This window comes from Miniopterus schreibersii (assembly GCF_964146895.1).
Source record: "Miniopterus schreibersii genome assembly, chromosome: 14".
Classification (NCBI taxonomy): Eukaryota; Metazoa; Chordata; class Mammalia; order Chiroptera; family Miniopteridae; genus Miniopterus; species Miniopterus schreibersii.
This window is the reverse complement of record NC_138114.1, coordinates 18163114-18184341: the sequence shown is the minus strand read 5'-3', so window position 1 is coordinate 18184341 and position 21228 is coordinate 18163114. Positions and strand designations below refer to the sequence as shown.

The 21228-nt window shown below is 54.4% G+C and overlaps 1 protein-coding gene across 1 annotated transcript in view; it reads left to right on the top strand.

Moving 5' to 3' along the window:
* Positions 1 to 12961: 12961 nt before the first annotated feature.
* The window catches only part of LOC308567370 (cadherin-23), a 68406-nt gene continuing 60139 nt past the window's right edge, over positions 12962 to 21228 (top strand). The window contains exons 1-4 of the mRNA XM_081158789.1: positions 12962 to 13029; positions 13652 to 13780; positions 14758 to 14886; positions 15620 to 15847. Of these exons, the coding sequence (XP_081014915.1) occupies positions 15734 to 15847 (114 nt within the window). The 5' untranslated portion in view covers positions 12962 to 13029; positions 13652 to 13780; positions 14758 to 14886; positions 15620 to 15733. The remainder of the gene's footprint in view (positions 13030 to 13651; positions 13781 to 14757; positions 14887 to 15619; positions 15848 to 21228) is intronic.

The window sequence follows — 21228 nt, the reverse complement described above, 5'->3', positions numbered from 1 at the left end:
GACCTATCATTCTTCCTCAGCTGATGGCCACAGATGCTGACGAGGGCGAGTTTGGACTTGTATGGTACCGCATCCTTAATGGTGAGTGGGTTGTCCTAGGATTGCTGGGGCTGGCCCTTCCACCCTTGGCAGAGCTTCTCTAGGCTACCAGGGGTCTGGGAGGTGAGGCCAAGGAAGCCCTAAGTACTGTACACATGGGCAGGCCAGAGTGAGGACCAGGGACATTGTCCAGCCATTTGCACCAAGTTGGATGTGAGGGTGCTGCGTTTGACTGCTTTGCTCCTAAAGCTCCAGAGGGGGTCTTGAGGACCAGGACAGCCTTCAGCAGCAAGCACCCCAGAGATTGAGTGTCACTGGGTCAACACATATCATGTGTCCGTCCTTTAACCAATTGCTATTGCATTGGACACTAGGGCAATGCCCTCAGCTCCTCAGAATGAGTCACAAAGCACATGGACTGAGAGTGAGGGAAGGCGGATCCCCGGAGGAAAATTGGTGCTGTTACCACAAGACATGGGAATGGGCACTGGACCAGCCCGGATATGTCCACCAAGTCCTGGCTTCAACCACCCACAGAGAATTCTGTTTTGGTTCCTCTTTCTGTGGTGCCCAGATCCCTCTGAAATATTGAATCCACTGACACTTCTGGGTATGCGGGTCTCAGGGGTCCCCAGGCTTCCCATAAGGAAGGTACAGAGTAAACTTCTACCCCTCCCTCCAATCCTGCCAGGCCAGGGCAGCATGAGACAGAGGCCTGCTTGCCATTGTAGGCTTCAGCCAAGCTCCTGAGACCTGTGGGGAGGATCAGCATTTGGCAAGGGGGGGCTGGGGCCCCCTTCTTTACCCCTACAATCCCATGAGGATCCTGCTCTAGGACAGAGCTCACGCATCTCATCTGTCTCTCCACACAGGTAACGACGGCAAGAACTTCCATATCCATGTCAGCGATGGGCTCCTGATGCGAGGGCCCAAGCCCCTGGACCGGGAGCAGGCCTCGTCCCACGTGCTGATAGTGGAGGCCTATAACCACGACCTGGGCCCCATGCGGAGCTCCGTCAGGGTGAGGCTGGGGGGCTCTCAGATAGCCAGTGAGCAGGTCTCAAAGCCCCACGTCTCCTTCTACACTGACCTCAGGGCTGGGCCAAGGCCATAGCTGGGCTGGAGATGGCCACTAGTTGGGGCCTGGCAGGGCAAGGCTGCTAATGATTTAGGGTCTGAATGACACCTGGTGCTAGGGGTACCCAGCCTGGGATCTTGGATGTGGCATTTTGCTCTGAGCCTCAGTTTCTCCAGATGTGGAAGGGGGTCAGTGATGGGATGAAAGACGTGTCCTTACCATACTAACTCCCCATGTCCATGCAGCGCTCTAGCGTGAGCCAAGGAAACCTCACATGTTTGACCTTAGAGATGTAGATGCTGCCAGCTTCATTTTAGAAACAAAAGAACTGAGGCACAGAAAAGCATTAGTGATGGACCTCAGAGCCCATATCCTTTGAGTCCAAGTTCAGTGCTCTTTCCACTGAGAGTGTCCCCAAATACCCCAGTGACTACTTCCATTCTTTTCTGCCCACCCTCACTCACCTCAGGCCTCTCCCTTAGGCAGCTAAAATCAAATCACCTTCATCTTCCTGAATAGTCAAAAATAAACACACAGATATTCCCACTGGCTGGGCCAGTTTATGCCCTCTCCTGCCCCTCCCTCCAGTCCTGCCAGGCCGGGGCAGCATGAGACAGAGGTCTGCTTGCCATTGTGGGCTTCAGTCAAGCTCCTGAGACCTTGGGCAGGATCAGCATTCAGGAAGGGGGTGCAGGGGATGACTGACAGGACCTCTCAGGGTCACCCTACCCTCCCCCCTCTGCACACTCAGCAGCTCACAGCCCTTCCCCTGAGCCAAGTGGAAAGTGAGTCAGACCCCAGAGGTGAAGAGTAGGAGGGAGATGGGAAAAGTCAGGTGGAGGGACTTTTACCCAGAACTGAGCGGAGCAGAATGGCTCTCCTTATCAGCCCATCTCCAGCGCTATTTCCCCAGGCTGGAAACAATGAGCAGAGGCCTGCGTGGGGTCACGTCACTCACTCGGCAGTGCTGGAGAGCAGGTGACTCAGCCTCGGCCTGTCTCCTGCCTCGGAAACTCAGCCCCTGGAAGAGATGGAAGGGAAACCTGGGTCCCTATGGCTGTCCCTCCCAGTGAGATCTGTCCGGGGGAGAGGGGGGAGATGGCTGAGTTGGGCAGACCCCTTGCATTGTTACACCTTGGGGCTTCTTGGAACAGTCCCTGAGCCCTGGTGACTGAAGGTGAAACACAGTTACCTTAATATGCTCTCGGGCAATCCCACATGGCCACACACTCACCTGCATGACTGTGAATTGCCTATTCACATGATCAACACACGTCAGAGCCTGCCCTTTGTGAGGTCCACTTCAGGCCACAGAATGACGTCAGCATAGCTTGGGTTGGCTCCCTGGACTTTAAGCTGCCTAACCATAGCCCTCCTTGTGGCTCCCTCGCCCCCTACCCTCCCAGGAGCAGCGGAGCGCCTCCCTCCGAGGCTTGTTCCTGCCAGTGCCTCAGCACTGTGACTGCAAACCCTTTTTAGCTACAATCTCTTTCAACAGAATGGCATGCAGCGCCCTGAGGTGCCCTGTAAACTCAGAGCCAGGCTGTGCAGATGGGTGCAGGAGTGGGACACTCAGAGCCGCACCCGCTTGGCCACCCTCCTTTTGTTCCTCTCCCCAGGAACTCTGAGGAATAATAAACTCTCACGCAGTACTTAGTAAGTGCTTCATGTACTTGAGCTCATTTGGTCCTCATAACAGCCCTATGAAGTAGGCACTGTTATTATACCCATTTTATAGATGAGGAGATTGAGGCCAAAAGGGACTAGCCATTGTGTTTAGGGTCACACAGCAGTGAAGGTAGAGCTGGGCCTCGTGGCAGGCAGGCAGCCCAGGTCTGTTTCCCTAACCACTGCCCTATGCTGCCTTACACAAGGTCTTCAGAGCCCAGACCACTGCTGCCTTACCCCCTTGGTGACCTTTGTAGTACCCAGCCCCTACACAATGAGCCCCAGGAAAGCCAGGACCTTTCTGAAGACAATGCAGGGACTTCAGCTTTGCCCGGGATTCATTTTCCCAGCAGCAGCAGATGGTTTGCAAGGTCCATCCATATTGTCCATGTCCTGCTTCAGGGACCAGGGACAGCCCTGATGGAAGGGCCAGGGAGCACGGAGCGAAACAGTCCTTGTGGAAACTAGGGACTCCCGTGCACATTGCAGGCAAGCGTGCACGTGTGTGCATACACATGCACGTACACGTACATTTCCTGTCCTGTCCCTGTCAGAGGGCACAGCGCTGGACGGAAAATGAGACTGGTTCTCCAGGGGGCACGGTAGCTCAGTAGCTGAGCCCTCCTGCTCAGCAAGAGCTCGGCAGACCTGTGTGTTTCCTGTACAGCTGTCTCTCTCAGGTTTGTAAACCACACACCATTTTGCCCCCTGTCTCCGCTGCTAAAAACAAGGCTGAAACCAACAAGAGGAGAGTGGCATGCAGCCAGCCCGAGGAGGATGGGCCACACCCAGGCTCTAGGCCACCTCCCTCCTCGTTTATCATACTATCGGACTGGCCCAGTTTTCCCCCTCAGCCCTTGGACTCGAGGCCATTTGGATAAGCAGACTCGGGAAGGGGAAGGCTCACAGTTTTGAAAGATGAATGATTAGTTTCTGTTTATGGAAAGAGAGTTCCCGAAATCCATCCACGCAAATTCCCCCCAAAACCCACCCCACCCACAAATCTCCCCAGCCAAATTCTTGGGGAAGCCAAACTTAGAAGGTTCAGGCTGTGAACAGCTGTGCTCTGGGGTGGGCACTTTAGTTTGCATAGTGGGTTCTGGGTGTCTGGACATGAAATTGTAATGACACAGCAGGACTGCAGGAACCCCAGGAGCAGAGAAATAGAGAAACCTTTATCCCATATGCCTCTCCTCCCCCTCCCTCTGCCCCACCCCCCAGAGTTCTCTACTATTTCTGCTTATGACAACAGAAGCCCCTTCACTTCTCCAGCTTACTCCCAGCTAAACCCAGAATAGAAGCCAGGGCTGGTCCCAGCGGCTGTGGTCAATCAGAAACCAAGTATTCACGCTCTCAGGTCATCTGTGCCTCAGCCCTGCCATTAGCACGGTGACCATGTGTGAAGTCTGTTGCGCATCACTGCCCTGCCCCATTTGCTCCCTCCGCCCTGTTGGCAAGTGTGCTGACCCTGGCTCTGTTAGGCTAGAAGGAGGGTGTCTCTCTCCTGTTCTGGGGTGGCTTATCCCCAACATAGTGTGAAGAGCAGTAGTGTTGGGAGATTGGGAGCCAGAAGGACCCACCCTCTCTTTCCAGCCACCTCAGTTACTATGAGGCCTTAGGCAAGTCCCTCCCCATCTCTGGGCCTCTGTTTCCCCATCTGGAAAAGCAGGAGCCCTGAGCCTCCCTACAGCTCCTTGAGCACCAATAGCAGCGTACTCTGTGGCTATAACTCCCCTCCCCACCACACTGGTCCTGAGCACAGCCCAGGTTCTCCCCATGCTCCTGTGTGTGTGAGGGGCAGGGGCAGGTGGGATGGCAAAAAGAAGGGGAAGGGGTGCTGATCTCTAACTGTAAACATCTCTCCATAAACATCTTTTTAATTATTTTATTTTTGTTATGCAAGATGTATGGGTTCATTAAAGGGAAATTAGAAAGTGCGGATAAGCAACAATGAAAATTATGCATATTCCCACAGTTCAGAAATAGCCACTGTCCTGGGCCAGGTCCCCAGAAGCAAATCCTGACACAAGGATTGGTGTGAATGATTAATAGGAAGTGTCCCCAGAAAAAGCCGGAAGGGTCATGGGACCAGCAAGGAGAGGGCTCAGGAAGCCCGAGAAGCTATACTGCTCGCCTGTCAGTCAGTCTGGCTGAGGGCTGTCCCAGGGGTCTTAATTCCCAGGCACTCTGGCTCTCCAGGTATGTGGGGTCCAACAGTCTGGGTAGGTGCTGTGCTGGCAGTCAGAGCACTCAGAGAGGGTGCCTGAGGATCTACCGGGGTCTAAGCTATAACACCCTCTGCTCCAGCCATAATTAACACTTTTATGTTTGTTCTCCCAGACACATTCTGGTATTTGAATAGGGTCACTTTAAACCTTTGCAAGCATTTTTGCAGGGCCTGGCTCATTTTGTCTTCATAACAACCCTAGGAGTGACATGGGTTTGAATTATTGTATCAATCTTACTGTTTCATAACTAAGACACTTGACAGCCCAGAAGATACACAGATTAGTCACAGGTTCCCACAGGGCTAGTAGGAGAGCCAAGAGTAAGATAAGGCTCATTTCTTAAATGATGCTTGAGCACCTGCCATGTGCCGGGTACTGTGCAAGGTAGAGGGACACCATAACCACCCAGACATCCCCAGGTCCTCTCCTCCCAGATCCCAGGTCGCCCAGGAGAGCAGTGACCATACATCAGGCACGTGGGGGCCAGCTCTGGGCTTCCCAGTCTCCCCCATCCTGACCTTCACCTCTGGGCTGTTCCTACAGGTGATAGTGTACGTGGAGGACGTCAACGACGAGGCCCCAGTGTTCACGCAGCAGCAGTACAGCCGCCTGGCCCTCCGAGAGACTGCGGGCATTGGCACTTCAGTCATCGTTGTCAAAGCCACAGACCGAGACACTGGTGAGGCCCGCAGGGGACAGCAGGGAGTTCCATTCCCCAGAGTGACCCTCCCCAGAGAAATCCCTCTATTCCTGCAGGGCCTGTCATCCTCAGGACCCTTTAGGCTCCCCCATTCAGCGGCTCCCAGGCCAGGGAGGGGCTCCTGGGACAGTCTTGGTGGCATCCTTACCAGATGCCCAAGACTAGGAAGGCTGGAGTCGGAGGGAGTTGTCTCAACCTCTGGATGGAAAGAGGAGAGCTCCCAAGTTTGAGGCTCCTCCAGCCACCTCTGCTCTGCTCTGCTCTGGGCCTGGAACACACAGGCTCTCAAGGGGCAGTGTGTCCTGTTCTACAGCATAGTGGTCTGCCCTGAAGGTGCCAAGATCTTGCTGAGGGCTCAGAGGTGGCCACAGTTAGCAGTGCAAAAGGAAGAACGTGGCAGGTCACTGTGGCCTTCTTCCTGGGGCCTGGCTGTCTGGACCAGGGAGGAGCTCTTTCCTGGGGATCTGCTGCCCCCCAGAGAGGCTCCCTGAGCTGCCCCTGGTTTCCCAGTTCCAGCGCTTCCTTCATGTCAGCTGTTCTGCTAGCTCCCAGCCCAGCCCAGCCCAACCCCTGTCAGCATCCCCAGCTAACCTGGGGCACAGGATGAAGTAGAGGGAGAAATAAGTCTGAACACTCTCAGGTGGACTGCTGTCCCATTTATACAGTACAGGTCACACACATCACTGTGGCCCAGTGGTTCATGACCTTTTCTGAGTTGGGAATCCCTTTGAGAAACAAGTAAAAACTGTGAGTCCCTCCCCCCCAAAATGCACATCCATTCAGAGTTTTGCAAATAATTTCAAGGAAGGCTGGGATTTCCTGCGTGGTTTTATGGCCATTCCCCTGTAAGTCTGTGGACTTCAGCTAAGGAATTCCACCTCTTCTGGTTGAAGGATGTATTCCAAGACCCAGGGATTTGGGGTGAAGGAGTTGGGGTAACAGGAGAAGGTGTCCCTGGCACTGGAACCCTTTGGCTCGGGGGACCAAATGGAGACTTGGTCACCTCCTGTTCGATCAACAGGATGATACCCTGTTGATTGAACACTTTTTAGATCAATACCCTTACTACAAGAGATCACTAATTTTCCCACCCTCTTTGTCCAAATACCCAAGGTTGGTGCTTGAGCTTAAATTTTGAAGCTCCAGAAGCAAAACCCCTCTGGCATATCTCTCATGCCCAGACCAGGCCCCAGAGGGGGTCAACAGTATGTGCTGGGCCTTGCCGCCCACATAGACCTTGACTGTCCTCTGCTGGACCCCTCGGGATGATTCAGCCTACAGGAGGGAGCAGTGCACCCTGGGTAGGCCAGCCGCAGTTCCTCACCCTGTCCCTCGGGGACAGCATCGGGTGTGCTGTAGGCAGCTGGGAAGCCACAGGGAAGCCCCAGCCCCATCTGGGATTGCACAGCCTCTCGCATCCTCCTGCAGGGGATGGTGGCCTGGTGAGCTACCGCATCCTGTCGGGTGCAGAGGGGAAGTTCGAGATTGACGAGAGCACAGGGCTTATCATCACTGTGGATTACCTGGACTACGAGACCAAGACCAGCTACCTGATGAATGTGTCCGCCACCGATCAGGCACCCCCCTTCAACCAGGGCTTCTGCAGCGTCTATATCACTCTACTCAACGAGCTGGATGAGGACGTGCAGTTCTCCAATGCTTCCTATGAGGCTGCCATCATGGAGAACCTGCCCCTGGGCACCGAGATTGTGCGGGTCCAGGCCTACTCCATCGACAACATCAACCAGATCACCTATCGCTTTGACGCCTACACCAGCGCCCAGGCCAAAGCTCTCTTCAAGATAGACGCCTACACGGTGAGGGAGGCTGGGGCAGGCACAGCAAGTGCTCTCCTAGGAGCAGGGCGCTCAACCCCTCTAAAGTTAACCAACATTTCTTAAGCTCCTTCTATATGCATGGCATTCTCCTCCTTGTTGTAAAGTATCTTCGAGATAAACATCCCTGTAATACATCCGTTTTAATATTTAGGGTTAAGATAAAGTTTATACCTAGGCAACCTGGTGTCCTTATTACTAGACACTGAAAAGCTATTCAGGTCATTGTGTTTCCCTTTTTACCTTGGCTGTTAGGAAGCTCCAAAATAAGTTTTGTGCTTCGTTGCAATAGCTAGTTTTAGTTAGGTGTCTGGTGCAGCTCTGTCTTATTTACTGCCTGGTTCTTATTCTCTTATCTTCGCTTTAGTGTGTGTGTGCATGTGTGTGTGTTTTATAAGAATCCTTTCTTTGAAAATAGGCATGGTAAGAATCGCTGCAACATATCAGGCCTTTTCCTGGGCAGATTGGGAATGCAAAGATGAACAAAACCCTTCCCAGCCCTCAGAGAGTTCTCAGGCTAGGGGCAGAAGTAGGAATAACCAAGGATACGAATCAGGGCACACAAGGGAAGATGTGGACAAAGCTACAGTAGAGATTTAATGGGGCATCTCGAGGGCCCAGTAAGAGTGATCATACCTGGCTGGGGAAGCGGGAAGCCTACATGGAAGAGCTGGTGTCTGAGTGGGACTGAGAGCAGCAGGATTTCAACCTACCGAGCCTCACAGAAAAGTTATGTCAGGCAGAGGGAGGGATGTGGAGGTGGCATGGTGGGCAGAACATTCAGGATTAGTGAGGCGTCTGCTTTGGCCAGAGCATGGGACTGCTTGGGGGTGGGACAGGCTCTGCTTGGTGGGTACAATGTTGTCACTTTCCCATCTGGACCCCTCCCTGCAGGGTGTGATTACAGTCAAGGGCCTGGTGGACCGGGAAAAAGGTGACTTCTATACTTTGACGGTGATAGCAGACGACGGCGGCCCCAAAGTAGACTCTACTGTGGTGAGTGGGTCCCCGGGTGAGAACCCCAGAGTGCAGCTCATCACCACCCCAAGGCACCCCAAAACCCACATCTTCACCAGCCACCCAGCATGTAGGCCAAGGCAGAAGGCGAGGGTTTTGATAGCCCAGGGGCAGCATTGTGGCCAGTCATGCCACACCTTCTGGGGAAGCCTGGCCAGGTTGAGACCTCAGATGGGGAGGGGGGGGATCCTCAACATACCACTGCTTAAAAAGGGGTTGGAAGAACTGACTGCTAACTACCTGCATCTTTGCCTTTTCTCTCCCTTGCCTCCTCCTGCCGTTTCTGCCTACAGAAGGTGAGTAGCCTATGGACTGGGACTCTCCCCTGTGCTATTGGATGTGGCCAGTGCTGCCTCGGGTCCTAAGTGGTGCGTTCCCCTGGAGAGAGGACACGTACAGCGGGTCCCTGCTCAGACCCTTTACAGCCGTCCCAATTCATCTACTCTCACTTGAGTCCAGGTCCTTCTTGGGCAGGGCATGTACCTGTGTCCAGCTCTTCCCTGTCTGCCCTCCATGTCCTGCTGAGCCTCCATGGGACCCCAGGGTAAAGGGTGCACTGACAAGGAGTAGGTGGAGCACACAATGAAAGGCACACCGAGGCCTCAGCCCAGCTCTGCCCCTTACCGGCTGTGTGATATAGTCAAGTGGTTCAACCTCTCTGTGCTTCCTTTCCTTGGGTCTAAAATGAGGATCAGGCAGCAGCCCTGCCTTCTTTAGGGGATGTGAGGAAGATAGTAGAGGAGACAGTGGATAGGAAGCTCTTCATAAACTAGTCTTGGGGAGCAGTGTGATGGGACTGGCATCTTGGGGGCTGGTGTAAGAAGCGAGTTTTACTACAGTGCATGTGAGGTGGAGCAGCCAGTGCCAGGGCCTGGGGAGTGCTGGGCAAGGACAGCAATGGTCATGGTGTGAGTCACTGCCCTCAGGACTCTCAATAAAGGCAGGGAAGACCATGTGCTGAGAGCACTTCGGGGAGGGTGACCCCTGAGGCCAGAGGTTCCTAGGAGGATGGGAGAGGTGGGAAAGGCAGGCTGGGGATGAAATGGAAGTGGGTCCCCAAGGAGGAGTCCACTGACAGGGCATCCTGCAGTGAGAATGAGAACATGTAGCCATCAGTTTGGCTTGGGCATCAGCCAGTCTGGTCTGAGGCCATCTGTAGGCCACAGAAGGTGTCCCGCTCAGCATCAGCCTTGGTTAGAGCCACATCTTCACTCCTCACCAAGTCCCTGTTACATCAGCCTAAAGGGATAAGAGCCAACCGAGTACCCAGGCTAAGAGCCCAGTGCAGCTGCTTGGGGTCCTCTACCCCACGGCTCCCTGGAGGGGCCCGGTGCCAGTGACCCTGGTTGTGGCTTGGCTGCACCCCAAAGCCCCCTCCATCCATGGGCCCAGCCTGGGAATGAGTGCACAAGCAGCACTGCACCTACTCAGTTCTCCTCAACACCCCCAGGGGTCCCAGAGGGCAGCCAGTGAGCAGAGCCCTCAGTGGTGGGCAGTGGGCAGGTGCCCTGTGTCCTGCAGCTCCTAGCCCTCCCAGCCACAGGAGCCAAGACTCAGAAAGGTCTCGTGGGCCCTTTCTCTGGGCCTCGGCAGCTTCATCTGTAAAACGGGTCAGCTGTTCCTCACCCTTGCTGTCATGAGAGGTCCAGGAGCGGAGGACAGGTGGAGACTGGTAAGAGCTGGCAAGAGGCTGCCGAAGCCCCTTCCTGGGCTAGCCACCCTCTTCCTGTGCACAGGCTGGCAAGGGCCTTTTGGAGCACGCATTTCTGTGCAGGCCGCTGTATTTCCACAGCCACATCACCCTCTTCCAGGCAGAACCTCCACCCCTTTGCCCTGCCCTGGCTCCTTCTCAGAGGCTCCCTGGGCCACTGCCTCAGATACTCCAGCCCTGTTAGCCCCAGTCTTGTTGGAGGTGCGAGGGTGGAGGCAGGCTGAGGGGCTTTTAGTAGTGCTACCATTTCCTCTGTGAGGCCGGAACCCCAAACCACAGCTCACCTATACCTGACTCCTCCCTGGCACCAGGAGCCCCTGTAGGCCCCAGGGGGAGTGGGGAGGCAGCAGGAAGGGGCAGACTGGGGGCAGGGGCACTGCTGTAAGAGTTCTTGAGTATAATACCCTTAGGCCTCCAGGGGTAGGGTAGGGAGATTTGAACCAAGAGGTCCTGGATGGGAACACAGACCCATGTCTTATTCCCATAGACCTTGACAACTGTCTTTCCTCATCTACCGAGGCCGATTCCCTGATACTGGGAGAACCTCACAAATACCATCATGATCATCAGAGCAGTAATCATAGAGGGAGCACTTACTGTGGGCCAGGCTCTGGGCTGGGCTCAGGGTACAACCAAAATCAGACACAGCCTCTGCCTTCACAAGCATTAGAAGAAAGGACACTGGTCAAATTATCACACCAACAAACGTATGCCATGAGAGAGAGCCGATAATAGTATGTCAGGGAAATCAAGAAGGGCTTCCCTGAGGAAGTGACTCAAGTGGAGATCCCCAGCAAGCATAGGAGTTTACGTAGCCAAGAAACAAGAGCATTGCAGGCAGAGGAAACAGCAAGTGCAAAGGTCTTGTAGTGGGAGGAAGCGTGGGGAGCACAAACAAGACCTTGACCCGAGTGGGAGAGTTTGGGAAGGATCAGAGCACTGGGGCCTTGCTTGTTTTTGCCCTGAGAAGAGTGTAGTGGGCATTGTTATGCCCATTTCACAGGTGAGCACACTGGGGCTCCAGGACCTCATGGAACTTCCTGACCAAAATTCATGATGGATGAGCAGAGTCTTGGAGAGAGAGATCATGCCTCTCTGCCAGGCAGGAAGCAGGACAGGAACTACCCCTTAACTTTTTGCCTGCTCATTTATTCCCCCCAGCATCCTGGTGCTGTAGGTGTTCTCGTTCCTATTTTCAGCTGAGAAAATGGAAAATCAGAGAGGTTAAATAACTTTTTCCAAAATCGCACAGCCAGTAACTGGAAGTGGTTGCGTTGGTCCTGCTGCGAAGCCTGGGCTTGTTGCTTTGTGGTTTTGGTTGGGGTGGGGTTTTTTCGGTGGTTTTTTTATTAAGATTTTTTTATTATTTTGAGAGAGAAAGGAAGGGAGAGGGAGGGAGAGAGAAACATTGTGAAACATCAATCAGCTGCCTCCTACACACCCCCTACCAGGATCGAACCCACAGCCTGGGCATGTGCCTTGACCTGGAATTGAACCGGCAACCTTTCTGTGCATGGGATGACACCCAACCAACTGAACCACACCGGCCAGGGCGCCCTGTGGTTTTTAAAGCTGCCTAAAGATAGGGGAGCATGGCTAGGACCGAGAAGAAGAGGAAAACTTCCTTATGAGGAAGGATGAAATAAATCTCCTCAGCAGGGTGTGAGGTTCTACAGGCTCCCTGTGGGGTCCCAAGGGTGGCAAGGCAGCAGGCAGGCCTGGGAGCCCCAGAGCCCCAGGTCCAAGGAAGGAGATGGGGTCTGACCTGGGGAGGAAGCCTGGACTGGGATTCCTAAAATCTAAGCTGCCTCCTGCCCTACCTCGACCCCCTCATCAGTGAACCTAAGGGGCACCTGCCATTCTGGCCTCATGGCCAGTGGCCGTTGGCCACCATGAGCTGGAGGCTACACCCACAGCAGGGCCTTCTCTCCAGCTCGCTATCCAGACCCTGCAGAGAAGCGTGAACTCTAGACACTGAACAACATGCTCTTTGCATGCAGTGTGCATGTTCCTAGTTTTTATTTGGTAGTTGGAAATTCCTCTCTCTTCCCCATCTGCCCCCTCCCCACAAAGACCACCTGCGGCTTCCCTCTTCCTGTGCCCTGTTTCCTTCCCGCTAATCCAGATGTGCTAACGAAGAGGCTTTTGGGCACTGTCTGGCTGCCAGATGTGCTGTAGCCAGCCTGCACATAATTTTTATTAATTACCACCTAATTCCACACACACACAAATCTGTATTCCTAGTTCCTCTTGAAAAGCAGGAAGCTAGCCAGAGCCAGTCTGGCACTCCCTCGTGGACTTGGAGCTGAGTAGCCTCCATCCCCTTCAGTCAGGGCCCCTACCTTCCAGTTCTCCCAGGCCCCTTCCCTGCTGTCCCAGTGCCAGCATTTGAGTGTGAGCAGCCTTCCCCCACCAGACTCCTAGAAAAAATGTGCTCAGGGCCTTCATGGGACGTAAGGAGTGGCCTAGGGGGGCTCTGAAAGGTAGCTGATATTCCAGACCAAGTGGAGGTCTGGTCCCCAGTGGACCCACGGTGGGACCCTGGTGTTTGGGGCTGGGGAGAAGGAGGGGAAGGGAGGTCTCTAGTAACATTCACCCCCCAGGTCTACATCACTGTGCTGGATGAGAATGACAACAGCCCCCGGTTTGACTTCACCTCCGACTCGGCTGTCAGTGTGCCGGAGGACTGCCCCGTGGGCCAGCGTGTGGCCACTGTCAAGGCCCGGGACCCTGACGCTGGCAGCAATGGGCAGGTGGGCATCAAGTGAAATAGCCAGGATCAGCTCTCTCAGTAGGGGATTCCTATGGACCCTCAGTTGGAGGGGACCATCTAAGCTACCCCATCACTGAGCAGGAAGCAGGGGTCACCCAGGCTCTGCCCAGTCCCAAGCAGGACTACCCGCCCTCATCCCAGTCCATGGTCAGGAGAAGGAGGCAGAGCTGTGCAGGTGGTCGGTCCTGCCTGAGTTGGATGAACATGGACCCCAATGGCCAGCCAGGGCTCAGCTCCTTGTGACAGGGCTGTTGTGAGAGCCAGAGTCCATGTTGCACTAGGGCATGTGCCCGCTCCTCACAGGGTCTCCACAAGTGTCAGTACTTCCCTCCCAGTCCCCACCCTGGGAAAGTCCGTGCTGTGGGACTCACAGCTGCCTCCTGGCCCCCTGGCCAGTGTGCTGACACACCGCCCAGGAACCTGTACAGGCGGTGGGCCTGCCACCCCCATTTCAATGGACATAACTGCTTCTACAAAACACACTCTCTTCTCAAACACCCTTGCTGAGCAGAGACCCAGCTGGTCAGGGGAGTGCCCTTGGCCTGACCTGGAAGCCTGTCCTCCCCGCTTCCTTGCCACTCACACTCTCTTCTCCCTGACAGGTGGTCTTCTCCCTGGCCTCAGGCAACATCGCTGGGGCCTTCGAGATTGTCACCACCAATGACTCCATTGGCGAAGTGTTTGTGGCCAGGCCCCTGGACAGAGAAGAGCTGGACCACTATATCCTCAAGGTGGGGATCGGCCCTGTAAGGGTCACTGTTGACCATCCAGGAGAGCGATCAGCCCATCAGAATATCCTAGTAGGCAGCTTCCCTGCTGTCACCAAGTACCATGGGGCAGGTAGCACCTCAGAGCCGAGAGCATGAGTGAGGCCAGTCCGGGAGAGGGGATCCTGGGAGGGGACTTGAGCCAGAGCAAGAAGCAGCAGAGGAGTCCGTTCCTGCTGTGAGAGCAAGGAGAGAAAGCCTGAAAGAGCCCCAACTCTTCCACAAACACAGTGTGAAACTTGGGCAAGTTGTTCACTCTGGGCCTCAGTTTCCCCTCTTGTGCAGCGGGCAGGAAAACCCCTGCCTGGCCTGCCTCTGCTGAGGTGAGGAGCCATGAAGGCCACTGTTATTGCTGTATTGCTGTGGCTCGCATGTTTCCTGAGGGGTCTCCAGAGACCCCAGGGATACGCTTCTGCAGGAGCCTGTGCCCCTGGAGCACTTCTGCCCTGCAGGCTCCTGGGAAGCATCACAGCTCCCAGGGGCAGGCTCAGTCTGTGTTAGGACTGCTTCAGAGATTATCTGAGGCTCTTTCTCTGTTTACCAGAGTTCAGATTTAAGTGCAAGGAACAGGGGCCTTTGAAGCTAAAGGCAGGAGCCCTGGATCTGGTTTCAGGCCCGGGGTCATGGTCAGGGGCTGGCACAGCCCAGAATACAGTCGGGTAGATTGGGAGGTGAAGACTGGGCACACCCGAGTCAGATTGCAAATGAGGGTCCCAGGTCGGACAAGAACTGGGCAAAAATTGTTTGCAGCATGGGGCACAATGCAAAAGCCTTAGGAAGAGTCCAGAGCAGATGGGCCCCTGCTCTGGGGTCAAGGGTGGACCAGTGAGTCCGTCTGCCCTCCCAGCCCTCCCCACTGAGTAGACAGTCCTTTTGGACTCCATATTCCTGATCCTATCTCCACCCTTTAGCCCTGACTTCAGTCATCCCCTTCCTCGTAGGTTGTGGCATCTGACCGTGGCACCCCTCCACGGAAGAAGGACCACATCCTGCAGGTGACCATCCTGGACGTCAATGACAACCCCCCAGTGATCGAGAGCCCCTTTGGATATAATGTCAGCGTGAATGAGGTGAGGGCAGCTTCAGCACCCGTACAGACAGACATCCAGGGTAGGTAGTGAGCATGAGCCGACTACCAAGCACCTGTTTACGTGGCTGCCTGGCCCACGGGTCTCTCAGATCTCAGGGATGGGAATAGTGGCTTATTCATAATTCTAGTACTAACGCCTGGGCTAGGGCCTGGGGTGCAATATCTTTTTGTGGTAGCAGTGAGGAGGAGAGGAGAGGGTAGGGAAAGAAGAAAGTGGCCTTCCACCACCAATAGCGAACAGGTTTACCCTGGCAGAGCTGTTTTTAAATAAATCAACTCATTAATTATTCAGTCCTACAATTGAGCCCCTCCCAGAGAACTTTTGCCCCGGTATTGCTGGGTATCATGCCAGGTTGAAAGTTTAAGAAGGCAGGGTGGCACGGGGTTTAGAGGCCAGCCTCCCGCAGTTCAGACCCTGGCTCTGCCACTGACTGGCTGTGTGACTTGCGCACATTCCTTACCTGCACCTCAGTTTTCTCATCTGTAAATGGGATGACACCAGGACCTGACACGTAGGGTTGTAGAGGGAAGTCATTGACCCAGCATGCAGTAGGTATCCACAGAACGCTCACCGCCATCCTTGTCCTCGTGGCCCCAGCGTAGACAGCAAAGCTTTCTGGAGGTCTGGGTGAGGCCCTTGCGCTTCCAGGAGCCAGGTGCTAGATTTTGCCCCCATTGAATCCAGAGTGACCACTTTCCTGCTCTCCTCCCAGAACGTGGGCGGGGGCACTGCTGTGGTCCAGGTGAGAGCTACCGACCGTGACATCGGGATCAACAGCGTTTTGTCCTACTACATCACTGAGGGCAATGACGACGTGACGTTCCGCATGGACCGCATCAGCGGTGAGATCTCCACGCGGCCCGCGCCGCCCGACCGCGAGCGCCAGAGCTTCTACCACCTGGTGGTCACCGTGGAGGATGAGGGCACCCCCCCGCTGTCGGTGAGTGGTGGGGCAGGGAGGGGGGGCGAGGGGCAGCTGCGCCTTCTGCGTCGGGGGACACGATGGAGGGAGTGGGCACCGTGCAGCGGGTGAATCTTGACAGCCCCTTCACCGTGCCTTCTTCAGTCCTTCAGCTCATGAGTATGTGTGGGAGCCTGGAAAAGCTGGGGTCTCTGTTTAGTCTCCTTCGCTCACACAACTCTATGGGATGGTACAGACTGAGCCTGTACCTCGGGGCATGGCCGGCCTCCGCACCACTTGCCAAGCTGTGTGCCTGCGGGGCCGCACTAACCCATATGGTGGCGCCTCTGTGCCCTCTGGCCTGTTTCCCCTGGTCGTGTTGGTGTGATACGATGTCTGTCGCAGCATGTCGGGGTGGGAAGCGGCTAATGTCATAGTCTGGTCTAATGCTTGAACAGGCAGGGCCACTGCCCTAGGCAATGGGCAAGGTTTGCAAGGTTGGAGAAGGAGTGGGGGCCTGCGGGGCTGGATGGTGAGACTGTCTGGGGGCCATGGGCTGGGACTGGAGTAATTTGCAAATTGAAAGTGGAGAACTGTGAGCTGGTTGCTTGATGGAGAGCAAGTCGGAACCTCTCAGAATATCGGTTTTGTCATCTGCAAAAGGGAGATGCTATCTCTTTCATAGGTGGTGTTGGGAATTGAATTAGCTCATGTCTGTGAAAGTGCTTGGTAAACCATGAGGAGGAGGAGGATTGTATCAGCTGTTTATCATCTCAATAAAGGTGCCTTACAAACGCAACCAAACCAAACCGAGAGATGGAAAACAACCGCTGAGCTCGCTCCAATTCTGCAGGCTGGCAGTTTAGACCTGGCTTAGCTGGGCAGTTCTGCTCTCAGCTGTGCTCCCACATATATGGGGGCGCAGCTGTGTGTGGGTTGGATGGCTATGCTTCTGGGGGTCGGTTGCCTATCAGCTGGAGTGACAGGGCAACTGGCCTACCTCTCTGGCCTCTTCCAGGACGCTAGCCCCTGCTTGTTCACATGGAGCTAGACAGAGTCCAGGAGAGACAGCAGAGCATGCAGGGGTTTTTGAGGCCCAAGCTTGGAGCTGGAACAAGGTTACCTCTGCCACGTTCTGTTGGCCAAAGCAAGTTACAAGGCCAGCCCAGAATCAAGATGTGGGAAAATAAACTGTCTTTTGAAAGAATGAGCTATAAGTCACATTGCAAAGAGTATGGATACAGGGACATTTTGTAATCTGTCCACCCTAGGGACCCTGATTATAAATGAGACCTCAGCTCTGACCCTCTTCCCTCAACAGGTGACTCTGTTAGACCTTCCCCTTTATGTTGGCACTTGGACTGTGCGGTCAGAGCAGGTCCTGGCTGGGCTCTTTATCTGAAATGTCTCCTTAAACCTACTTTTGTCAAACCCTGTATATATGTCTCTTGGGCTATAATACCATAATACAGACAAATAGCATCAAGTACCAGCTGGAAAAGACTTATAGGAGGAAAATTTTAAGTCAAAAGCCATCTATGCTTTCAATTTTTTTGTTCTGCTCCTTCAGGTTAGGAAAGATCTCTTTGATTTGACTTTTGCAGGGGACACCAGTGAAGAACTGCAGTGACCATCCTGGGAGCATAGTTCACTTATTTATAGTTCATTCGTACATTCATTCATTCAGTCAGTCAGTCATTCAGCTAATGTTCTCTGAATGCTCACTATGTGCCAGGCACTAGAGAGACAGAAATCAAGGCAACACGATCCCTGCCACAATGAAATGCAGCTGAGTAAGGGAGGCAACAAGGGCATCCATGGGTGGGGGCCAAGGTACAGATGGGTCACTGAGGAGCACTGACAAGGGTTTGGGGAAGGCTTCCTGGAGGAGGTTATACCTGGGCTGTCTTGCTAGTCAATCATAGTTAGCACAGCAAAGGGCAAAGCATATACTGGCTCCAGGGATCAGCCCAAACAAAGGCCTAGGAGCAAGTGATAATCAGGGGTGGGTTTGGGGGCTCATGGCAGCATTCAGAGCTGAGAGCAGGGCTCTTTCTCTACACATCCTCCCTATAACATTCTGTCTGGGGCATGCCCCAAGGGTTGGTCCCACTAATTTCTCAAGCACCCCCTCCACTCTCCTGGCCCTGCTAAGCTAGGGTGAGGGTGGCGCAGAGCTGGCAAGCAAGGGCCCTGTAGCCAGTGCCCAGTTAGGATTGGCATTTGCCTCTAAGGAATGCTGGACTCTTGAAGATTTGTTTCTACTGACCAGACTCTAACCTCTGGACAATCAACCCACCCCCACCCCCAGGGTCATAAGTGTGAGAGTTGACCAGAGGGGGGCTCTTTTCTGCTAGTGGGAAGACTCGCTGGATGGGTATTCAAGGAAGTAGATCGTCCCATCCCTCCTGGACCAGCCAGAGCCAGTGCAGCATCAGACCAGCCATCCTGAGGGTCCAGGAAAGGTCACCATGGTCTAATGGGGGTGAAGAGAGTGGTTGCAACCCTGCACGTATCTGTCCAGGGACACCCAGCAGACCCACACACCATCCTCCTGTTCCCAACTGCAATTATCTGCCTGGTTCACGCCAGCCCTCACTGGCACAGGACCAAGCTTCCTGTAGGACAGGGGCAAGTAAGAGTCATTTATTCACTCATTCATTCAACACCCAATACATGCCAGGCCTGTGCTCAAGGCTAGGAAGTCAGAGATAAGTTGGGCATGGTTCTGCCCTAAGGAGCCTACGGTCTAGTGGAGGAAATGGACATGTAACAGAGGGTTGACACTCTGTGATGTGACTGAGTGCTAGAAGCTCATAGCCAGGAGCCGGGGAAGGCTTTTATGAACGAGGCATCATTTGTATCCATGTTTTAAAGGAGAAGGATCTCTAAGCAGGGGACCTGGGATTCGGCTGCCAGAAGCCTTCGCAAAACCAAGAGAAATCCTGTATCTGAGCCTTCACATCTCCTTTCCTCCCTGGGCCCTCCACCCCTGGTTTCCTGAGAGCCGGACATTCCTGTGAACAGCCTAGGCCGTCCCCACCCAGTTCTCAGCCCCGTATCACCCAGAGCTTGGAACAGCTGTGCTGCAAGGGGCATCCGGGCCAGCCCCAGCCGACCACACGGTGATATGCCACCCAGCCTGGAGAAGTCCTTGTGCAGCCTCAGTCCTCTGGCTAGCGGTAGGCCACAGGCAGAGGGGCCAGGCTTGGGGGCAGGGTCTAAGTGGCCATCAGGGAGGAGCCTGCAAGAGGAAGGGCTGGGCCCAGGGAGGAAGGACGGAAGGCAACTGGGAGGTGAGAAGCTGAGCCCCAGCCACTGAGGCACCTTGGCGGGGAATGGGAGAGGGAGGGCCTGACCAGACCTTTCCACCGTGCAAATCACAGCTAGCAGTTTAGACAATCCCAGATAACCAGCCCTAGCTTCCCTGACTGGTGGGGATCTGCAGAAGTCACCTATCCGGGCAGGACTAGGAAAAAAATCTACCTACTTCTGGTTCAGAATCATCAGTAATAGCCCCATGAAAGTCTGCGAGCTGGGGACAGTGCTGTCAGCAGCTCACCTATCTTGAGAGCCAAGGGCTCTTCTCTTTATTAAACTTGGATCCTGCTGCTGTTTGGGAAGCCTGCTTCCCCTGGCTCAAGCTCAGGAAACCCCAACCTGGGCCCTTCCTGTGCTGCACACCAAATTAGGCTGGCCTTCTCTGTCCCAGCATGAATAATTTCAGACCCTTTCCTGAGCCCTGCTCCTTGGGGGATATTCTGCAGCTGCTCAAATGCTGCACATGCAACTGGCTCAGTTCCTCCAAGTAACATGGGCTGTGCAGTTAGCTGAGAGTTTCTCCCTTCCCCATCCCCATTCCCTACTGCAAGCAAGTGGGCGCATGGGCCACCACGCCTACTAGGAGTCTGCGGTTTCAGGGTTGCCAGACAGAAAGGGGAATGGCAAGAACTGACATGGAAGGAGTGGAACCATGGGCATGTGGGCATGTGGGCACAGGCCCCACTCCCAGGGCCCTGGTATGTACTGTAGGCAAGTCCAAGTCCTTCCCTATAATGCCATTCAATTCGGTGAAGAGGAAGGAGAGTAAACCTGGGAAGCAGGAAACCCAGGCTTTAGTCCCGGTTCCTCATTCACTTGTGACAAGACACAAACCTTGGAAACTTCAGTTTCCCGATGCGTTAAATGGGGACAAGAAAGCCTCTCAGGGTTTTCTGCTGGATGAGGGGGGAATCAAAGAAGTATTAACACATGTGAACTTGTTTTTGGAAACACAGAGTATTAAAACAAAAGCAAAGATATGGCACACGTACTGCCATCTATCCTGTGCCCAAGGCAGACGTTGCGAACCAGTGTCAGCACTTTCTCATTAAGCTATATTGATAACATCAGAATCCCTCTCACATATATTCTAGGAAGCCATGCCCACAGATCAGAATTGCAAAACTAAATGAAACCCCTTCCCCCGGGGCTGCACAAGTTCAGGGAATGGTTGCTGTTGAGGAGATTCCACCAAGCCCACCCAGAGCTGCTGGGAACTAGAGCTGGTGGAAAGTCAGAGGTCCCTGTCGATTGTGAGTGGTCCAGAGAACGGAACTCGGTCATACTGGTCCAACCCATCATTCAGGGGCTATGCTTCAATTATCAGCCCTGCAACCGAATTCAAAGGGCAGGCTGTTATTGGATACCCACACTCCTGGAACTCACACCCTAACCCTAACCCTAACCCTAACCCTAACCCTAACCCTAACCCTAACCCTAACCCTAACCCTAACCTACAGCAGCCATGCAGGAAAGAAAGGCAACCATGCAAAGCAGGGACAGTGAAGGGGCTAGACAGCCAGTGCTCTCTGTGGGCCAGGACAGATGCACAGCTGGTCTGTGGGTGTCTGCTTCTCAAGAGGCCTTTGTACCCAACATCCTGGCCGACAACCCAGTTCTTTCTGCCCATTGTTGTTGTTCTTTGTGTTCCCTGAGCAAATCATAGCCCAGCCTAAGCACATTCAGGCCAGCCCTGGAGCTTGAGCTGACACCCAGTAAGGCTTCATCCAGAAGACAGGACTACTGTGCCCATGCTGGGATGGAGGGTGACAGGACGTCTGCAACCCCACCCTCACTGTGTCCTTCAGAGTCCCCCCACCGCATACTACTCCCTAAAGGAGGCAGTGCCACCCCTCTGCCCCAGGCTGCTGCATGTAGAAGGCGCTCTGGCCAGGCAGGAATGAGGGCAGCCCCAACGCTTGTCCTGTGAGAAGCAGACCCTGTGGTTCACCCCAGTGCCTGTCACCACAGACCCCCTGGCTGGGCCAGCCTGACCCAACAGCAGCATTTGCAGTGGCCTCCATGGTATATTCTCAAGGAGTGTCAATTCCATTCCCTTGGAGAGAACAGAGGCAGAAGGTCTTCATGAAATGTAAACA